The following is a 22500-nucleotide window of genomic DNA, read 5'->3' on the forward strand; positions in this document are numbered from 1 at the left end:
GAACGATGGGGAGATAGAAATGAAGGAAATGGAGATAGAAAGTGAGAGCGAGGAAGAAAACGAGAGAAAGAGGAATAAGGAGAGGACAAATCTAAAAGAGGATAAACAACAATTTCACTTTCCGTGAGATGGACAGTCAAAAACTATATACAAACAAAACAATTTATTTACATCATAAATAGTATAAAATTTAGTAAACAGAAGATCAACAGATCAATCACAGGTTCCACTGTCTTCTGTGACATTCAGGAGTAAAATCACAGAAGTTAAAATGTTTTTGTTAAAGCAAATAATCATAACACAGTGTTCCCTATATTAATTTATGCTCGCGTTCTCTACAAGAACTTGTTGATGGCATCCTCAATCAACTGCTGGATGAAGGTGGTCTTCTCTTCGTAGACTGGGGGACCGTAACCGCTGTTGAAATGGAGAGTGAAGTGAATATAAAGTCAATACAATTATGCTTTCATATAAAATAATGCCATCGACATATCTACAACGAGAGCAATTGCAGAAAGCCAAGGCCCCCTTTGACGAGGCGAAACTCACGTAGCGGAGGCGTAGTCGTAGGGCTGAGCAACCTTGGCCGTTGTCCCGAAGAGCCCCAGGAAAGACGAGACCAAGAGCAGGCCGACGAAGATGGCCCCGATGAAGAAGAGGGACTCGGCGCCCATGGTGACGGATTTGTCGGCGTTTTCGAAGAGAAGTCGTGCGTCGCTTTTGTGGGCGGCGTCGGCTGCGTGCGTGAGGGCGGCCAGGGTGAGGAGGAGGGCGGCGAAGGTGATTCCTGCAAAGGGATAAAAACGGCTTATTGAAGATCATTCTTCCTATAGTCGAACACCAGGATGGGATGAAACCAACTTCGATAATTCTTTCTAAGTTTCCAATACCCAAACACATAAACAACCTAGGCATTCACATATCACAAGTACTAATCGACGTTTGTATATTAGACAGTATCTGCACACACAAACAGGCACATATTTGCATATACTATATCAGCTAAGCGTTTGACCGTACCGTGAGCGGCCATTGTGTAGCGCAAAATCTTAAGAAGCGGATCAGGACAAGCAGCAGAGGAGGTCGTCACTCGATGGCGTTCACAGGGTGACTGATGCCTCAAAGGCCTCCGTGGTTGCTTAAGTAGTCCTACGGGGAGAGGTAAAGTACCTGCATTACGCCACACTTTCTATCTTTAGAGGGGGCGGGGCATATGAATTCATATACACATATCTATATATGCATAGATACATACATATTTAGATAACATGCAGCTAGATACGAATAGGTAAGTGAACATATTGACAAATACTGTAAACTTGGAGGTGACTATGCATTTGTCATATTCCAATATGATCTAATAATAAGAAAAGAAATCGAGTTTGGAACTTCTCCAAGTAGTCCAGGATTTCGATACTTTTTGCCGACCAAATGGTTAGCTGCTTACAATAGCGATGCATCAAACAGAAGAGGAAGAAAAAAAATAGAGCCTGTTAAAACGAAGATACTAATAGGTCATCCATTCTTTTTTCGGGCACTGCCATATATATATATATATATATATATATATATATATATACATTCATATATATATATATATATATATATATATATACATATATACATTTATATATATATGTGTGTGTGTGTGTGTGTGTGTGCATAGAAATAAATACAAACAAACGCACACATATATACTTATATATACTTGTACACACACACACACACACACACACACACACACACATATATATATATATATATATATATATATATATTATCTATCTATCTATCTATCTATCTATCTATCTATCTATCTATCTATCTATCTATATATATATATATATATATATATATATATATATGTGTGTGTGTGTGTGTGTGTGTGTGTGTGTGTGTGTGTGTGTGTGTGTGTGTGTGTGTATTTTATAAACACACACACTTGGTTGTGGTTGGTGATTCCGTAAAAGGAAAGTATACCATAGGCACTCGAACACCCGAACATATAAGTCAGTTTCCCCTGCGTGAGAGTGTCCGTTTTCTGTTGCCCAACTTTTAACAGTCTCATTCATATTTTTATTTGTGTATCATGTCTTAATTCCTGTTATTTGCTCAATGTTGACACTTACTTTTATCTAATAGTCTTAAGCGGTGTGAGCGACTGAAGAGGTGATGTTTGTTGTTATTAATTTTTAGATGTTTAATCTTGCTTTATGATTTTGAATTATTGCTATTATTAGGTTTTTCTTTGTTTTATTTTACGTTAGTTGTGGTTCCTCGCTTCGTACGTCGTTCATATTTGTATATCTATATCTACATGAATGTATATCTTTGCGTATTCACATGTGCATATGTATACATGCATACACACACAATTTATCTATCTATATGCGTGCATACAAAAAAGAAACGGTCACAATAACCAATGAAGTTGAATCGTAACGTTTCGAACTCGTCAAGAATTCCTCATCCGACACTATTACTCATCTTTACTACCACAATAGTGATACTTTGCCGCAACGAATATCAAATGACACAAAAAGTGATAAAAATATCAAGAAAAAGAAGGAAATGATGCTGAGAGATCTGACCTGATAAATCTGATGATAAAACCCTAATAAGAGACTACATACAAACACGCATAATTTCTATATATGTATTTACCTTTTTGTGGTCGTTCTGTGTAAATCGGTCTTCAACTTCATTTTTTATCATATCTCGTTATTTCTCTCCCTCGTATTCTTAGACAAGAGAGGGTTGGAAAGATTAGATGACATTTTTTTTTCTTTTTGTAAGATTTAGGTAAGCTTTAGAACAAGAGAGTCAGGGAAAGTAAATAGTGAGAGAATGGGAAGACGAGGGAGAGAATAATATATATATGTGTGTGTGTAATTAAAGAGAATAGATACAGAAGGTATGGAAAGAATGGATATTTGAGAGAACAGGGATGAGAAAAAGAAGGAAAGAGTGTAGATATGATGAAGAAAGAAAGAGAGATAGGAGAGACAGATAGGAAAGAAGGATAAGAAGGGGAAGTGAGAGAGAGAAGATACAGAGAAAGGAAGGAGAGAAATTAGATAGAAGTGGGAGGTAGAGAGAGGAAAAGAAGAAAAAGAGAGAAAATAGGAGAGCCTGAATGGGAGAAAGTAAGGGAGAAAAGAAATGGAAAGTGAAAGAAAAAGAGCGACAGGGAATAGACACATTAAAAAAGATAATCTATTTCGCTTTACGTCAAAAGGGCAGAAAAACCAGTACATAAACAAAACAATTTATTTACATCATAAATTAAATAGAATATAACAAATAAAAGATCAACAGATCAGTCACAGGTTCCACTGTTTACTGTGACGACCAGGAGAAAAAAGAATAATTACAGCAAGTTGATAAGTTTGAAAATAAATGAACAGAACAACAGGCATTTCGTTCTGTAAGCATATTCGATTCCCGAATATTTATGTTCGCGGTCTCTACTGGAACTTGTTGACAGCATCATCAATCAACTGATGGACGAAGGTGGTCTTGTCATCGTAGGCTGGAGCAGGGGCAGCATAAGAGCTGTCGAAATAGAGTTTGGAATTAATATAATTTTATTACAGTTACGCTTTCATATAAACTAATTTCACTATACAGTTCTTATCTACCAAGAGACCAATTTCAGAACGCCAAAGCCTCTTAAGACGAGGCGAAACTCACGTGGCGGAGGCGTAGTCGTAATCGTAGGGCTGAGCAACCTTGGCCGTTGTCCCGAAGAGCCCCAGGAAAGACGCGAGCAAGAGCAGGCCGACGGCGATGGCCCCGATGTAGAAGAGGGACGCGCCGCCGATAGTGACGGATTTGTCGGTGTCGTCGAAGAGAAGTCGTGCGTCGTTTTTGTTGGTGGTGTCGGCTGCGTGCGTGAGGGCGGCCAGGGCGAGGAGGAGGGCGGCGAAGGTGATTCCTGCAAAGGGATGGTTCAGTAGTTGGCGCATTATCCAGAATGATTGGCGGTGATAATGCCTAACAGAAATAACAAAAACATGTATGTTTATATGTATATACATACATATACATAAATACATACATATGTGTATGTGTGTGTGAGAGAGAGATGGAAGAATAATCCACTAAAAAAAAAAAAAAAAAAAAAAAAAAAAAGACGTTTGAGCTTCAAAACTCATTCTATAGAGGAATTTCACTCTGAAATGTTTTCATTTCTTCTTTAAGTTTCCAATACCCAAACACATACACGAACTTGGCATTCACATTCCACATGTCACAATGTCATATCGACGTGTGTATTGCTGTACAGTATTTTCACACAAATACCAAGGCACATATTTGCATATACTATAATAGCTAAGCGTTTGACCGTACCGTGAGCGGCCATTGTGTAGCGCAAAAGCTTATTAAGCGGGACAAGCAGTAGATTAGATCGTCACGCGATGGTGTTCACAGGATGACTGGTTCCTCAAAGGCCTCCGTGGTTGCTTAAGTAGTCCTACGGGGAGAGGTAAAGTACCTGCATTGAAGGCACACTTTCTCTCCTTGAGGGCATGGATATGGATTTATATACATGTAGATGTAGATGGATGAATATACATATACAGAAGAAATGCAGATAGATACATAGGTATGTGAACATATTGGTAGATAATGTAAAATTGGAGGTGGGTGTGTTTGTATTTTTCAATATATGTAAATAGTCCGGGATCCGATCCTATTCTGTTTGGTTCGAAGAGACCAATAGGTCATGTATCCTTTTTTCGGGGACTGCCACACACACATATATACCTATTTATGCATCTATATACATACATGCATATACACACACACATATATACACATCTATACATACACACACACACACACACACACACACACACACACACACACACACACACACACACACACACACATATATATATATATATATATATATATATATATGTGTGTGTGTGTGTGTGTGTGTGTGTGTGTGTGTGTGTGTGTGTGTGTGTGTGTATGTATGTATGTATATATATATATATATGTGTGTGTGTGTGTGTGTGTGTTTGTGTGTATGCACACACACACACACACACACACACGAACACATGCATTCCGTAGAGGGAAAACACTTCACCTGGACTCGGACACCTGACTTTGAAGACACTTTCCCTGCGCGAGAGTGTCCGTTTCCTGTTGCCCTCCTTATGATGTTCTTAAAGTCTCATTCTCACTTTATCTGTTCGACTCTTTGTCTGTGCATTTCGTGTCGTTTTCTTTGTCTTTTATTTGATATCAAGATCTGATTTCGTTTTACCATAGACTGTGAGTGCGACCAGAAATATCATTTCCATTTTGATAGATATTTAATCTTTGTTTATAATCGAAGCTTTTATGTTAATACAAGGTATCACGACACGGTACTGATATACAATATCTATATGCATCTACATCTACACGCGTATGTACATATACACACACATATAGGAATCTAAATCTATCTATCTATCTATCTATCTATCTATCTATCTATCTATCTATCTATCTCTCTCTATATATATATATATATAAAGGAAACAATCACGATAACTCATCAGATTCAATTTAATTTCTGAACTGTGGCTCTTTTTTTATTATCTTATTTTCTTTGTGTACACGCTACTGCATTCATGGTTTTGTTCATTTATGTATATGCAAATAAAGAAAGACTCATGCACATATATTTAGTTTTGATGCGACACTATTGATGTTTCGCCGCTCCCACTTAACGTCAACGGTGATAATCAAGCGATAGAAATAACAAATCTTGATAAAGTGTTCAAGAGAAAGAAGGAATGAGAAAGTCAAAAATAACTGGCTACTGAGATATCTGAGGTGGCATAGCTCAGTGGTAGAGCGCTGGCTTTGCAATCGCATGGTCCTGGGTTCGCGCCCGGCTGCCCCTCTCAGTTGACTCAGCTGTGAATGAGCACTGTTATGCTGACGTCAGCATACTGGGGTCAAAGTCGGTACGGAGAGGAACTGGCCACCCTACCGCATCATCCCGCGGCTTAGTAAGCATGTTTCTCTACAAAACATGTCCCCTATGTCCGGATAGGATATGGGACCAACTTTGACTTTTTGACTTGAGATATCTGATCCCATGATAACTGATAACACTGATAAAGGACGACACATTCACACATATGTGCACACACACTTCATTCTCTTATTTTTTTCTTTCCCACATGGCTACAGAGAGCTCTTCTTGGTTGATGGCAGATGATAACGCTTTGATAAGGGACGGTATCTTTACCCACACATACCTACATGCACGCACACAAATATTGCTTTGAAGAAATAGATCAATATTTTTCCTGTTCAGTCTGAGCATATCTGGCTTCAACTTTTCTCTTTGTTCTCTCTTAAGTGCATAGGAAGAATTAAAGTTAAAGAAAGAAAGAAAGAAAGAAAAAAAGAACGATTTTGCATCACTAGAATTTAAATCAATTTGAATAGAGAATTAGAAGAAATGGGAAAGAAAAGGGAGATAATGATAAAAAACGAGGGGTAGATGGATGGTTATCTATAGAGAACAGAAGAGATAGGAGAAAGAAAAGGGAAAAGGAGGAGATAAGACAGCTTAAGATAAGCAGAAAGGAGAGACAAAGAAAATGGGAAAGAAAACGAAAGAGAAAGAGCGACAGGGAGAGACCAAATCGAAAAGATAAACAGTGATTTAATTTCACGTCAGAAGGACATTCAAAAACAGTACATAAACAAAACAATTTATTTACATCATAAATTAAATCAAATATAACAAACAAAAGATCAACAGATCAGTCACAGGTTCCACTGTCTACTGTGACGACCAGGAGAAAAAGAAAAATCACAGCAAGTTGAACAGTTTGAAAATAAATGCACAGAACAACAGGTATTTCGTTCTGTAAGCATATTCGATTCTCGAATATTTATGTTCGCGGTCTCTACTGGAACTTGTTGACAGCATCATCAATCAATTGATGGACGAAGGTGGTCTTGTCATCGTAGGCTGGAGCAGGGGCAGCATAAGAGCTGTCGAAATAGAGTTTGGAATTAATATACGTTTATTACAGTTACGCTTTCATATAAACTAATTTCACTATACAATTCTTATCTACTGAGAGACCAATTTCAGAACGCCAAAGCCTCTTAAGACGAGGCGAAACTCACGTGGCGGAGGCGTAGTCGTAGTCGTAGGGCTGAGCAACCTTGGCCGTTGTCCCGAAGAGCCCCAGGAAAGACGCGACCAAGAGCAGGCCGACGGCGATGGCCCCGATGTAGAAGAGGGACGCGCCGCCGATAGTGACGGATTTGTCGGTGTCGTCGAAGAGAAGTCGTGCGTCGTTTTTGTTGGTGGTGTCGGCTGCGTGCGTGAGGGCGGCCAGGGCGAGGAGGAGGGCGGCGAAGGTGATTCCTGCAAAGGGATGGTTCAGTAGTTGGCGCTTTATCCAGAATGATTGGCGGTGATAATGCCTAACAGAAATAACAAAAACATGTATGTTTATATGTATATACATACATATACATAAATACATACATAAGTGTATGTGTGTGAGAGAGAGATGGAAGAAAAATCCACTGAAATATAGACGTCTGAGCTTCAAAACTCTTCAAATTCATTCTATGGAGGAATTTCACTCTGAAACGTTTAGGACAGGATGATGTCTACTCCATTGGTTCTTTAAGTTTCCAATACCCAAACACATACACGAACTTGGCATTCACATTCCACATGCACAGTGTCATATCGACATGTGTATACTGTACAGTATTTTCACACAAATACCAAGGCACATATTTGCATATACTATAATATCTAAGCGTTTGACCGTACCGTGAGCGGCCATTGTGTAGCGCAAAAGCTTATTAAGCGGGACAAGCAGTAGATTAGATCGTCACGCGATGGTGTTCACAGGATGACTGGTTCCTCAAAGGCCTCCGTGGTTGCTTAAGTAGTCCTACGGGGAGAGGTAAAGTACCTGCATTGAAGGCACACTTTCTCTCCTTGGGGGCTGGGATATGAATTATATACATATAGACGTAGATGGATATATATTCATGTAAAGAACAAGTGATGATACGTACAGACATAGATAAGTGAACGCATTGATAGAAAATGTAAGTTGGAGATGGAGGTTTCAATATATAGCAACAAATTGACGTTTGCAAGCAGTCCGGGATTTCCTCTGATCCTATTCTGTTTGGTTCGAAGAGACCGAGAGGTAGTCTTTTTTCGGATACTGATATATATATATATATATATATATATATATATATATATATATATATATTTATATATAGATATGTATATATATACATATGTATATATATACATTTATATATGTATGTATGTATATGCACACACACACACATACACGGACACATGCATTCCGTAGAGGGAAAACACTTCACCTGGACTCGGACACCTGACTTTGAAGACACTTTCCCTGCTCGAGAGTGTCCGTTTCCTGTTGCCCTCCTTATGATGTTCTTAAAGTCTCATCCTCACTGTATTTGTTCGACTTTTTGTCTATGCATTTCATGTCGTTTTCTTTGTCTTTTATTTGATGTCAAGATCTGATTTCGTTTTATTATAAATTGTGAGTGCGACCAAAAATATTACTATCTATAGATATTTAATCTTTGTTTATAATCGAAGCTTTTATGTTAATACTATGTATCACGACACGGTGGTACTGATATACAATATCTATGTATATGCATCTACATCTACACGCGTATGTGCATATACATACACATATAGGAATCTATCTATCTATCTATCTATCTATCTATCTATCTATATCTATATATATATATATATATACATATAAAGGGAACAATCACGATAACTCATCAGATGTTTCGATTCAATTTAATTTCTTATTGTCTCTTTTTTATTATTTTATTATCTTTGTGTACACGCTACTGCATTCATGGTTTTGTTCGGTTACGTATATGGAAATAAAGAAAGACTCATTCACATGTATTTAGTTTTAATGCGACACTATTGATGTTTCGCCGCTCCCACTTAACGTCAACGGTGATATCCAAGCGATAAAAATAATAAATCATGATAAAGAATTCAAGAAAAAGAAGGAATGAGAGTCATAAATGATTGGTTACAGATATCTGATTCGATGATAACTGATGATTACACACTGATAAAAGACACATTCACACATACGCACACACACACACACACACAAACAGAATTACATGCAACTACTTTGTTGAAATAAGGCAACATTTACCCCCGTTTTGTCTACGTAAATCGGTCTTCAACTTTTCACTTCATGCTAATTCTTCTTATTATTTTTTTCTTTCCCACATGGCTACAGAGAGCTCTTCTTGGTTGATGGCAGATGATAACGCTTTGATAAGGGACAGTATCTTTACCCACACATACCTGCATGCACGCACACACTTATATATCATTGCTTTGAAGAAATGCATCAATAGTTTTACTGTCCAGTCTGAGCATGTCTGGCTTCAACTTTTCTCTTTTTATTCTCTTACGTGCATAGGAAGAATTAAAGTTAAAGATTAAAGTTAAAGAAAGAAAGAAAAAAGAACAATTTTACATTACTAGAGTTTAAATCAATTTGAATAGAGAATTAAAAGAAATGGGAAAGAAAAGGGAGATAATGATAAAAAAAGGGGTAAATGGAAAAGGGAAAAGGAGGAAATAAGACAGCTTAAGATAAGGAGAAAGGAGAGACAAAGAAAATGGGAAAGAAAACGAAAGAGAAAGAGCGACAGGGAGAGGCCAAATCGAAAAGATAAGCATTGATTTACTTTCACGCCAGAAGGACAGTCACAAACAGTACATAAACAAAACAATTTATTTACATCATAAATTAAATAGAATATAACAAACAAAAGATCAACAGATCAGTCACAGGTTCCACTGTCTACTGTGACGACCAGGAGAAAAAGAAAAATCACAGCAAGTTGATAAGTTTGAAAATAAATGCACAGAACAACAGGTATTTCGTTCTGTAAGCATATTCGATTCTCGAATATTTATGTTCGCGGTCTCTACTGGAACTTGTTGACAGCATCATCAATCAATTGATGGACGAAGGTGGTCTTGTCATCGTAGGCTGGAGCAGGGGCAGCATAAGAGCTGTCGAAATAGAGTTTGGAATAAATATACGTTTATTACAGTTACGCTTTCATATAATCTAATTTAACTATACAATTCTTATCTACTAAAACAATTTCAGAACGCCAAAGCCTCTTAAGACGAGGCGAAACTCACGTGGCGGCGTAGTCGTAGGGCTGAGCAACCTTGGCCGTTGTCCCGAAGAGCCCCAGGAAAGTCGCGACCAAGAGCAGGCCGACGGCGATGGCCCCGATGTAGAAGAGGGACGCGCCGCCGATAGTGACGGATTTGTCGGTGTCGTCGAAGAGAAGTCGTGCGTCGTTTTTGTTGGTGGTGTCGGCCGCGTGCGTGAGGGCGGCCAGGGCGAGGAGGAGGGCGGCGAAGGTGATTCCTGCAAAGGGATGGCTCAGTAGTTGGCGCATTATCCAGAATGATTGGCGGTGATAATGCCCAGCAGAAATAACAAAAACATGTATGTTTATATGTATATACATACATATACATAAATACATACATATGTGTATGTGTGTGTGAGAGAGAGATGGAAGAAAAATCCACTGGAAAAAAAAAAAAAAAAATAGACGTCTGAACTTCAAAACTCTTCAAATTCATTCTATAGAGGAATTTCACTCTGAAACGTTTAGAGCAGGATGATGTTTTCATTTGTTCTTTAAGTTTCCAATACCCAAACACATACACGAACTTGGCATTCACATTCCACATGCACAATGTCATATCGACATGTGTATACTGTACAGTATTTTCACACAAATACCAAGGCACATATTTGCATATACTATAATATCTAAGCGTTTGACCGTACCGTGAGCGGCCATTGTGTAGCGCAAAAGCTTATTAAGCGGGACAAGCAGTAGATTAGATCGTCACGCGATGGTGTTCACAGGATGACTGGTTCCCCAAAGGCCTCCGTGGTTGCTTAAGTAGTCCTACGGGGAGAGGTAAATTACCTGCATTGAAGGCACACTTTCTCTCCTTGGGGGCGTGGATATGGATGTATATACATATAGATGTAGATGGATAAATATACATATACAGAAGAAATGCAGATAGATACATAGGTATGTGAAAATATTGGTAGATAATGTAAAATTGGAGGTGGATGTGTTTGTATTTTTCAATATATGCAAATAGTCCGGGATCCGATCCTATTCTGTTTGGTTCGAAGAGACCAATAGGTCATGCATCCTTTTTTCGGGTACTGCCACATATATATATACACCTTTATATACATCTATATACATACATGCATACACACACACACATACACATATATACACATCTACACACACACACACACACACACACACACACACACACACACACACACACACACACATATATATATATATATATATATATATATATATATATATATATATATATATATGTATATATATGCACACACAAACACACACACACGCACATACACGAACACATGCATTCCGTAGAGGGAAAACACTTCACCTGGACTCGGACACCTGACTTTGAAGACACTTTCCCTGCGCGAGAGTGTCCGTTTCCTGTTGCCCTCCTTATGATGTTCTTAAAGTCTTATTCTCACTTTATTTGTTCGACTCTTTGTCTGTGCATTTCGTGTCGTTTTCTTTGTCATTTATTTGATGTCAAGATCTGATTTCGTTTTACTATAGACTGTGAGTGCGACCATAAATATAATTTCCATTTCGATAGATATTTAATCGTTTATAATGGAAGCTTTTATGATACTATGTATCACGGCATGTTGGTACTGATAAACAATATCTATCAATATGCATCTACATCTACGCGCGTATGTGCATATACACACACATATAGAAATCTATCTATCTATCTATCTATCTATCTATCTATCTATCTATATCTATATATATATATATATATACATATAAAGGGAACAATCACGATAACTCATCAGATGTTTCGATTCAATTTAATTTCTTATTGTCTCTTTTTTATTATTTTATTACCTTTCTGTATACGCTACTGCATTCATGGTTTTGTTTGTTTACATATATGCAAATAAAGAAAGACTCATGCACATATATTTAGTATTGATGCGACAATATTGATGTTTCGCCGCTCCCACTCAACGTCAACGGTGATAACCAAACGATAAAAATAATAAATCATGATAAAGAATTCAAGAAAAAGAAGGAATGAGAAAGTCATAAATGATTGGCTACAGATATCTGATTCGATGATAACTGATGATAACTCACTGATAAAAGATGACACATTCACACATACGCACACACACACACACACACACACACACACACACACAGAATTTCATGCAACTGCTTTGTTGAAATAAGGCAACATTTACCCCCGTTCTGTCTACGTAAATCGGTCTTCAACTTTTCACTTCATGCTAATTCTTCTTATTATTTTTTTCTTTCCCACATGGCTACAGAAAGCTCTTCTTGGTTGATGGCAGATGACAACGCTTTGATAAGGGACGGTATCTTTACCCACACATACCTACATGCACGCACACACTTATATGTCATTGCTTTGGAGAAATACATCAATATTTTTCCTGTTCAGTCTGAGCATATCTGGCTTCAACTTTTCTCTTTTTTCTCTCTTACGTGCATAGGAAGAATTAAAGTTAAAGAAAGAAAGAAAGAAAAAAGAACTATTTTACATTACCAGAATTTAAATCAATTTGAATAGAGAATTAGAAGAAATGGGAAAGAAAAGAGATGATAAAAAACGAGGGGTAGATGGATGGTTATCTATAGAGAACAGAAAAGATAAGAGAAAGAAAAGGGAAAAGGAGATAAGACAGCTTAAGATAAGGAGAAAGGAGAGACAAAGAAAATGGGAAAGAAAACGAAAGAGAAAGAGTGACAGGGAGAGGCCAAATCGAAAACATAACCAGTGATTTAATTTCACGTCAGGACAGTCAAAAACAGTACATAAACAATACAATTTATTTACATCATAAATTAAATAGAATATAACAAACAAAATATCAACAGATCAGTCACAGTTTCCACTGTCTACTGTGACGACCGGGATAAAAAGAAAAATCACAGCAAGTTGAACAGTTTGAAAATAAATGAACAGAACAGCAGGTATTTCATTCTGTAAGCATATTCGATTCTCGAATATTTATGTTCGCGGTCTCTACTGGAACTTGTTGACAGCATCATCAATCAATTGATGGACGAAGGTGGTCTTGTCATCGTAGGCTGGAGCAGGGGCAGCATAAGAGCTGTCGAAATAGAGTTTGGAATTAATATTATTTTATTACAGTTACGCTTTCCTATAAACTAATTTCACTATACAATTCTTATCAACTAAGAGATCAATTTCAGAACGCCAAAGCCTCTTAAGACGAGGCGAAACTCACGTGGCGGCGTAGTCGTAGGGCTGAGCAACCTTGGCCGTTGTCCCGAAGATCCCCAGGAAAGTCGCGAGCAAGAGCAGGCCGACGGCGATGGCCCCGATGTAGAAGAGGGACGCGCCGCCGATAGTGACGGATTTGTCGGTGTCGTCGAAGAGAAGTCGTGCGTCGTTTTTGTTGGTGGTGTCGGCTGCGTGCGTGAGGGCGGCCAGGGCGAGGAGGAGGGCGGCGAAGGTGATTCCTGCAAAGGGATGGTTCAGTAGTTGGCGCTTTATCCAGAATGATTGGCGGTGATAATGCTTAGCAGAAATAACAAAAACATGTATGTTTATATGTATATACATACATAAACATAAGCACATACATATATATGTGTATGTGTGTGAGAGAGAGAGAGAGATAGGGAAGATAAATCCACTGAATAAAAAACAAAGGAATTTCACTCTCTGAAACATGTTTAGAACAGGATGATGTCTACTCCATTGGTTCTTTAAGTTTCCAATACCCAAACACATACACGAACTTGGCATTCACATTCCACATGTACAATTTCATATCGACGTGTGTATACTGTATAGTATACACACAAACACCCAGACACGTATTTGCATATACTATAATAGGTAAGCGTTTGACCGTACCGTGAGCGGCCATTGTGTAGCGCAAAAGCTTATTAAGCGGGACAAGCAGTAGATTAGATCGTCACGCGATGGTGTTCACAGGATGACTGGTTCCTCAAAGGCCTCCGTGGTTGCTTAAGTAGTCCTACGGGGAGAGGTAAATTACCTGCATTGAAGGCACACTTTCTCTCCTTGGGGGCGTGGATATGGATTTATATACATATAGATGTAGATGGATAATTGTACATATACAGAAGAAATGCAAATAGATACATACATAGGTATGTGAAAATATTGGTAGATAATGTAAAATTGGAGGTGGATGTGTTTGTATTTTTCAATATATGCAAATTAGTCCGGGATCCGATCCTATTCTGTTTGGTTCGAAGAGACCGATAGGTCATGCATCCTGCCACACACACACACACACACACACACACACATGTATATATATATATACTGATATGTATGCATCTATAAACATACATTCATATAGATACGCACATGTAAATATATATATATATATATATATATATATATATATATATATATATATATGTATATATATATATACTTCTATATATACATATATAATATATATATATATATATATATATATATATATATATATATATATATATATATATATACTTCTATATATACATATGTAATATATATATATATATATATATATATATATATATATATATATACTTCTATATATAATATATATATATATGTATATATACATATATATATATATATATATATATATATATAATATATATATGTATGTATGTATGTATATACATACACACACGAACACATGCATTCCGTAGAGGGAAAACACTTCACCTGGACTCGGACACCTGACCTTTGAAGACACTTTCCCTAGGCGAGAGTGTCCGTTTCCTGTTGCCCTCCTTATGATGTTCTTAAAGTCTCATTCTCACTTTATTTGTTCGACTTTTTGTCTGTGCATTTCGTGTCGTTTTCTTTGTCTTTTATTTGATGTCAAGATCTGATTTCGTTTTACTATAGACTGTGAGTGCGACCAGAAATATCATTTCCATTTCGATAGATATTTAATCTTTGTTTATAATCGAAGCTTTTATGATACTATGTATCACGACACGTTGGTACTGATATACAATATCTATGTATATGCATCTACATCTACACGCGTATATGCATATACACACATATAGAAATCTATCTATCTATCTATCTATCTATCTATCTATCTATCTATCTATGTATCTATCTATCTATCTATATAAAGGGAACAATCACGATAACTCATCAGATGTTTCGATTCAATTTAATTTCTTATTGTCTCTTTTTTATTATTCTATTACCTTTCTGTACACGCTACTGCATTCATGGTTTTGTTCGTTTACATATATGCAAATAAAGAAAGGCTCCTGCACATATATTTAGTTTTGATGCGACAATATTGATGTTTCGCCGCTCCCACTTAACGTCAATGGTGATAACCAAGCGATAAAAATAATAAATCATGATAAAGAATTCAAGAAAAAGAAGGAATGAGAAAGTCATAAATGATTGGTTACAGATATCTGATTCGATGATAACTGATGATAACACACTGATAAAAGACACATTCACACATACGCACACACACACACAAACAGAATTACATGCAACTACTTTGTTGAAATAAGGCAACATTTACCCCCATTCTGTCTACGTAAATCGGTCTTCAACTTTTCACTTCATGCTAATTCTTCTTATTATTTTTTTCTTTCCCACATGGCTACAGAGAGCTCTTCTTGGTTGATGGCAGATGATAACGCTTTGATAAGGGACGGTATCTTTACCCACACATACCTACATGCACGCACACACTTATATGTCATTGCTTTGAAGAAATACATCAATATTTTTCCTGTTCAGTCTGAGCATGTCTGGCTTCAACTTTTCTCTTTTTATTCTCTTACGTGCATAGGAAGAATTAAAGTTAAAGAAAGAAAGAAAGAAAAAAAGAACGATTTTACATTACCAGAATTTAAATCAATTTGAATTTTGAATTAGAAGAAATGGGAAAGAAAAGAGATAATGATAAAAAACGAGGGGTAGATGGATGGTTATCTATAGAGAACAGAAAAGATAGGAGAAAGAAAAGGGAAAAGGAGATAAGACAGCTTAAGATAAGGAGAAAGGAGAGACAAAGAAAATGGGAAAGAAAACGAAAGAGAAAGAGCGACAGGGAGAGACCAAATCGAAATGATAAATGATTTAATTTCACGTCAGAAGGACAGTCAAAAACAGTACATAAACAAAACAATTTATTTACATCATAAATTAAATAGAATATAACAAACAAAAGATCAACAGATCAGTCACAGGTTCCACTGTCTACTGTGACGACCAGGAGAAAAAGAAAAATCACAGCAAGTTGAACAGTTTGAAAATAAATGCACAGAACAACAGGTATTTCGTTATGTAAGCATATTCGATTCTCGAATATTTATGTTCACGGTCTCTACTGGAACTTGTTGACAGCATCATCAATCAATTGATGGACGAAGGTGGTCTTATCATCGTAGGCTGGAGCAGGGGCAGCATAAGAGCTGTCGAAATAGAGTTTGGAATTAATATAATGTTATTAGTTACGGTTTCATATAAACTAATTTCACTATACAATTCTTATCAACTAAGAGATCAATTTCAGAACGCCAAAGCCTCTTAAGACGAAGCGAAACTCACGTAGCGGCGTAGTCGTAGGGCTGAGCAACCTTGGCCGTTGTCCCGAAGAGCCCCAGGAAAGACGCGACCAAGAGCAGGCCGACGGCGATGGCCCCGATGTAGAAGAGGGACGCGCCGCCGATAGTGACGGATTTGTCGGTGTCGTCGAAGAGAAGTCGTGCGTCGTTTTTGTTGGTGGTGTCGGCTGCGTGCGTGAGGGCGGCCAGGGCGAGGAGGAGGGCGGCGAAGGTGATTCCTGCAAAGGGATGGTTCAGTAGTTGGCACTTTATCCAGAATGATTGGCGGTGATGATGCTTAGCAGAAATAACAAAAAACATCTATGTATGTTTATAAGTATATACATACATATACATAAACACATACATATATGTGTGTATGTGTGTGTGAGAGAGACAGGGAAGATAAATCCACTAAAAAAGACAAAACAAAAAAACTTTAGACGTCTGAGATTCAACTCTTCAAATTCATTCTATTGAGGAATTTCACTCTCTGAAACATGTTAAGAACAGGATGATGTCTACTCCATTGGTTCTTTAAGTTTCCAATACCCAAACACATACACGAACTTGGCATTCACATTCCACATGTCACTATATCATATCGACGTGTGTATACTGTACAGTATTTTCACACAAATACCAAGGCACGTATTTGCATATACTATAATAGGTAAGCGTTTGACCGTACCGTGAGCGGCCATTGTGTAGCGCAAAAGCTTATTAAGCGGAAGACAAGCAGTAGATTAGATCGTCACGCGATGGTGTTCACAGGATGACTGGTTCCTCAAAGGCCTCCGTGGTTGCTTAAGTAGTCCTACGGGGAGAGGTAAATTACCTGCATTGAAGGCACACTTTCTCTCCTTGGGGGCGTGGATATGGATTTATATACATATAGATGTAGATGGATGAATATACATATACAGAAGAAATGCAGATAGATACATAGGTAAGTGAACTTATTGGTAGATAATGCAAAATTGGAGGTTGATGTGTTTGTATTTTTTTAATATATGCAAATAGTCCGGGATCCGATCCTCTTCTGTTTGGTTCGAAGAGACCGATAGGTCATGCATCCTTTTTTCGGGTACTGCCACACACACACACACACACACACACACACACACACACACACACACACACACACACACACACACACACACACATATATATATATATATATATATATATATATATATATATATATATATATATATATATGCACACACAAACACACACACACGCACATACACGAACACATGCATTCCGTAGAGGGAAAACACTTCACCTGGACTCGGACACCTGACCTTTGAAGACACTTTCCCTAGGCGAGAGTGTCCGTTTCCTGTTGCCCTCCTTATGATGTTCTTAAAGTCTCATTCTCACTTTATTTGTTCGACTCTGTCTGTGCATTTCGTGTCGTTTTCTTTGTCTTTTATTTGATATGAAGATCTGATTTCGTTTTACTAAAGACTGTGAGTGCGACCAGAAATATAATTTCCATTTCAATAGATATTTAATCTTTCTTTATAATCGAAGCTTTTATGTTAATACTACGTATCACGACACATTGGTACTGATATACAATATCTATCTATATGCATCTACATCGACACACGTATGTGCATACACACACACATATAGGAATCTAAATATATATATGTATATATATATATATATATATACATATGTATATATATTATATATATATAAAGGAAATAATCACGATAACATCAAATGTTTCGATTCAATTTAATTTCTTATTGTGACTCTTTTTTTATAATCTTATTTTCTTTGTGTACACGCTACTTCATTCATGGTTTTGTTCATTTATGTATATGCAAATAAAGAAAATCTCATGCACATATATTTAGTTTTAATGCGACACTATTGATGTTTCGCCGCTCCCACTTAACGTCAACGGTGATAATCAAGCGATAAAAGTAACAAATCTTGATAAAGTGTTCAAGAGAAAGAAGGAATGAGAAAGTCATAAATAGCTGGCTACAGATATCTGATTCGTTGATAACTGATGATAACACACTGATAAAAGACGACTCATTCACACATAAGCACACACACAGAGAATTACATGCACCCACACATACACACACACACACACACACACACACACAGAATTACATGCACCCACACAGAATTACTTGCACCCACACAGAATTACATACACCCACACACAATTACATGCACCCACACATACACACACACACAATTACATGCACCCACACAAAATTTCATGCACCCACACATACATACATACACACACACACAGAATTACATGCACTCACACAGAATTACACGCACCCACCCACCCACACACACACACACACAGAATTACATGCACCCACACATACACACACACACACAAAATTATATGCACCCACACAAAATTTCATGCACCCACACATACACAGAATTACATGCACCCACAAAGAATTACACGCACCCACACATACACACACACAGAATTACATGCACCCACCGAGAATTACACGCACCCACCCACACACACACACACACACACGCGCAGAATTACATGCACCCACACAGAATTACATACACCCACACACACACACACACCCACACACAAAATTACAAGCACCCACACAAAATTTCATGCAACTGCTTTGTTGAAATAAGGCAACATTCCCCCCCGTTCTGTCTACGTAAATCGGTTTTCAACTTTTCACTTCTTGCTAACTTTTATTATTTTTCTTTCCCACATGGCTCTTCTTGGTTGATGGCAGATGACAACGCTTTGATAAGGGACGGTATCTTACCCACACATACCTGCATGCACGCACACAAATATTGCTTTGAAATACATCAATAATTTTCCTGTTCAGTCTGAGCACATCTGGCTTCAACTTTTCTTTTCTCTCTCTCTTTCGTGCATAGGAAGGTGAGATGAAAAGATAATATGGATTAAAGTTAAACAAAGAAAGAAAAAAAAATCGATATTATATCACTAGAATATAAATCGATTTGAATTTAGAATTAGAAATAATGGGAAAGAAAAGGGAGATAATGACAAAAAACGAGGGATAGATGGGATAAGACAGCTTACGATAAGGAGAAAGGAGAGACAAAAAAAAAAAAAAAAAGAAAAAAAAAAAAAGGGAAAGAAAACGAAAGAGAAAGAGCGACAGGGAGAGGCCAAATCGAAATGATAAATGTTATAATTTCACGTCAGAAGGACATTCGAAAACAGAACATAAACAAAACAATTTATTTACATCATAAATAAAATAAAATATAACTAACAGAAGATCAACAGATCAGTCACAGGTTCCACTGTCTACTGTGACGACCAGGAGAAAAAGAAAAATCACAGCAAGTTGATAAGTTTGAAAATAAATGCAAAGAACAACAGGTATTTCGTTGTGTAAGCATATTCGATTCTCGAATATTTATGTTCGCGGTCTCTACTGGAACTTGTTGACAGCATCATCAATCAACTGATGGACGAAGGTGGTCTTGTCATCGTAGGCTGGAGCAGGGGCAGCATAAGAGCTGTCGAAATAGAGTTTGGAGTTAATATACGTTTATTACAGTTACGCTTTTATATAAACTAATTTCACTATACAATTCTTATCTACTAAAACAATTTCAGAACGCCAAAGCCTCTTAAGACGAGGCGAAACTCACGTGGCGGCGTAGTCGTAGGGCTGAGCAACCTTGGCCGTTGTCCCGAAGAGCCCCAGGAAAGACGCGACCAAGAGCAGGCCGACGGCGATGACCCCGATGTAGAAGACGGAATCGACGCCTATGGTGACGGATTTGTCGGCGTCTTCGAAGAGAAGTCGTGCGTCGTTTTTGTTGGTGGTGTCGGCTGCGTGCGTGAGGGCGGCCAGGGCGAGGAGGAGGGCGGCGAAGGTGATTCCTGCAAAGGGATGGTTCAGTAGATGCCGTTTTGTTCAGGATGGTTAGGATGGCGGTGAGAAAGCCTAGCAAAACTAACAGAACACGCACATGTATGTGTGTGATTAGACATAGAGAAGAGTTAAACCCACTTGAATGAAACCTTCATATGTCTTAGACTAAAACTGTTCAATATTCTTTCTATTAACATATTTCACTGTAAAACCGAAACAAGATACCAACTTCATTGGTTCTTGAAGATTCCAAGCACAAACGATATCACAAGTATGTTATATCGACGTATGTATACTGTACAGTATTTTCACACCCGAACACCCGAACTCGTATTTCATATACTACATTAGCTATGCGTTTAACCGTACCGTGAGCGGCCATTGTGTAGCGCAAAAGCTTAAGAAGCGGAGCAGGACAAGCAGCAGAGTAGGTCGTCACTCGATGGTGTTCACAGGATGACTGGTTCCCCAAACGCCTCCGAGCTTGCTTAAGTAGGCCTACGGGGAGAGGTAAAGTACCTGCATTGACGTCACTTTCTCCATGTACGGGATATAGATTTGTGTGCGTGTGTATAAAACATATGCACAATAATAAAATCATAAATATATGAACTATAAATATACATTTACACATCCATACCGATCTATCTACATATATATGTAGCATACAGATGGATACATACATGAATATATTAGTGAAGATAGAGATACATATACTGTACACCGTGCGATGCCTGTTTTTGTCAACTTTTCAGCTATAATAATAATAAAAAAGAATTTCTAAACCGACCACATAGGAAGTTACATCACCAAAAAGGGGTGGAAGGAATCATGAAATCTGTACGAAAAAGATGCCGACAGGTCAAAACCCCTTTTTTGGGCACTAACACTTGTATATATACATATATATATATATATATATATATATATATATATATATATATATATATATATATATGTATTTTTATATATCAATCTATACTTATATAAATTCATATATATGAATATACATGTATTAACACATAGAGCACACACACACACACACACATATATATGCACTCGGATGTAGTCAGCGATTCCGTAGAGGTAACATTCCACACCAACACTCGAACACCTGCCCTTGTAACACACTTTCCCTGCGTGAGTGTCCGTTTTCTGTTTCACTTTATTCGTTAATGGTTTCATTTTAATTTTCTCGACATTTTGTCTATGCATTTGGTTTTGTTTTCTTTGCCATTTGTTGAATGTTGAGACTTGATTTATCTCTACTGTAGATTAAATTTACTATGCGGTGTATGTGACATTTTTTTTTCTTTTTTTGTTTTTATTAGAAATGTTCACTCTCGATTTATGATTTGAAGTGTTCATGTCATGTTCTTCACTGCGGACATATCTATATCTATCTATTTGCATCCATATATATCCGAATGTGTTTGTATGTATGCACAACCACACACACATATATGCATATATTTATACACACACATACATAGTTTGCTTTGCGGCCACATTACTGAAGTTTTGTTGCTTTGCTCTCCCTTTATTAGCGATTACCGTAATTATGCGATACCACATAACACAAATAATGATAAAAGATTTAAACAAGGTAATATAAAGGATAAAGACTTGGCTCCTGGGTGTATTAATACGAGGATGACTGATGACCACGGTATAATAATGGACGGTATATTCACACACACACTTGGGTCACTGATTTGTAGGACTACATCATTATTCCTGATCGGTGTGTACATATCTTTCTTCAACGTTTCTCTTTATCATATATCTTATTTTT

The 22500-nt window shown here is 37.4% G+C and overlaps 6 protein-coding genes across 8 annotated transcripts; all 6 read right to left on the bottom strand.

Annotated features, from left to right (window-relative positions):
* Nucleotides 1-150: 150 nt before the first annotated feature.
* On the bottom strand, nt 151-1101 carry LOC113817307 (uncharacterized). Its single transcript, XM_027369328.2, has 3 exons — nt 1021-1101; nt 550-787; nt 151-417 (listed from the first exon to the last, which is right to left on the bottom strand). Exons 1-3 carry the CDS (start codon nt 1031-1033, stop codon nt 336-338), a joined length of 333 nt encoding a protein of 110 aa, XP_027225129.2. The 5' UTR covers nt 1034-1101; the 3' UTR covers nt 151-335.
* Nucleotides 1102-3375: 2274 nt separating this feature from the next.
* Nucleotides 3376-4450, bottom strand: LOC113817306 (uncharacterized). The gene is made up of 3 exons (XM_027369327.2): nt 4354-4450; nt 3694-3937; nt 3376-3555 (listed from the first exon to the last, which is right to left on the bottom strand). Exons 1-3 carry the CDS (start codon nt 4364-4366, stop codon nt 3468-3470), a joined length of 345 nt encoding a protein of 114 aa, XP_027225128.2. The 5' UTR covers nt 4367-4450; the 3' UTR covers nt 3376-3467.
* A 2271-nt stretch (nt 4451-6721) lies between these two features.
* Nucleotides 6722-7913, bottom strand: LOC113817309 (uncharacterized). The gene is made up of 3 exons (XM_070140578.1): nt 7820-7913; nt 7156-7399; nt 6722-7017 (listed from the first exon to the last, which is right to left on the bottom strand). Exons 1-3 carry the CDS (start codon nt 7830-7832, stop codon nt 6930-6932), a joined length of 345 nt encoding a protein of 114 aa, XP_069996679.1. The 5' UTR covers nt 7833-7913; the 3' UTR covers nt 6722-6929.
* A 1927-nt stretch (nt 7914-9840) lies between these two features.
* LOC138859130 (uncharacterized) lies at nt 9841-11001 on the bottom strand. The gene is made up of 3 exons (XM_070140579.1): nt 10917-11001; nt 10250-10484; nt 9841-10114 (listed from the first exon to the last, which is right to left on the bottom strand). The coding sequence occupies exons 1-3, from the start codon at nt 10927-10929 to the stop codon at nt 10027-10029; spliced, it is 336 nt and encodes a 111-aa protein (XP_069996680.1). The 5' UTR covers nt 10930-11001; the 3' UTR covers nt 9841-10026.
* A 2172-nt stretch (nt 11002-13173) lies between these two features.
* LOC113817312 (uncharacterized) lies at nt 13174-17587 on the bottom strand. Of its 3 annotated transcripts, none has more exons than XM_070140582.1 (3): nt 17504-17587; nt 16817-17051; nt 13174-13334 (listed from the first exon to the last, which is right to left on the bottom strand). In XM_070140582.1, exons 1-3 carry the CDS (start codon nt 17514-17516, stop codon nt 13247-13249), a joined length of 336 nt encoding a protein of 111 aa, XP_069996683.1. In that variant the 5' UTR covers nt 17517-17587; the 3' UTR covers nt 13174-13246. The 3 variants fall into 3 exon arrangements, with proteins under 3 accessions (XP_069996683.1, XP_069996681.1, XP_069996682.1); XM_070140580.1 differs by lacking the exons at nt 16817-17051; nt 17504-17587 and adding exons at nt 13473-13707; nt 14108-14194 and having other exon boundaries at nt 13179-13334; XM_070140581.1 differs by lacking the exon at nt 13174-13334 and adding an exon at nt 16407-16680.
* Nucleotides 17588-20092: 2505 nt separating this feature from the next.
* LOC113817305 (uncharacterized) lies at nt 20093-21197 on the bottom strand. Its single transcript, XM_027369326.2, has 3 exons — nt 21075-21197; nt 20479-20713; nt 20093-20343 (listed from the first exon to the last, which is right to left on the bottom strand). The coding sequence occupies exons 1-3, from the start codon at nt 21085-21087 to the stop codon at nt 20256-20258; spliced, it is 336 nt and encodes a 111-aa protein (XP_027225127.2). The 5' UTR covers nt 21088-21197; the 3' UTR covers nt 20093-20255.
* Between the last annotated feature and the right edge of the window lie 1303 nt (nt 21198-22500).

Source organism: Penaeus vannamei, chromosome 27 (assembly GCF_042767895.1).
Source record: "Penaeus vannamei isolate JL-2024 chromosome 27, ASM4276789v1, whole genome shotgun sequence".
NCBI lineage: Eukaryota > Metazoa > Arthropoda > Malacostraca > Decapoda > Penaeidae > Penaeus > Penaeus vannamei.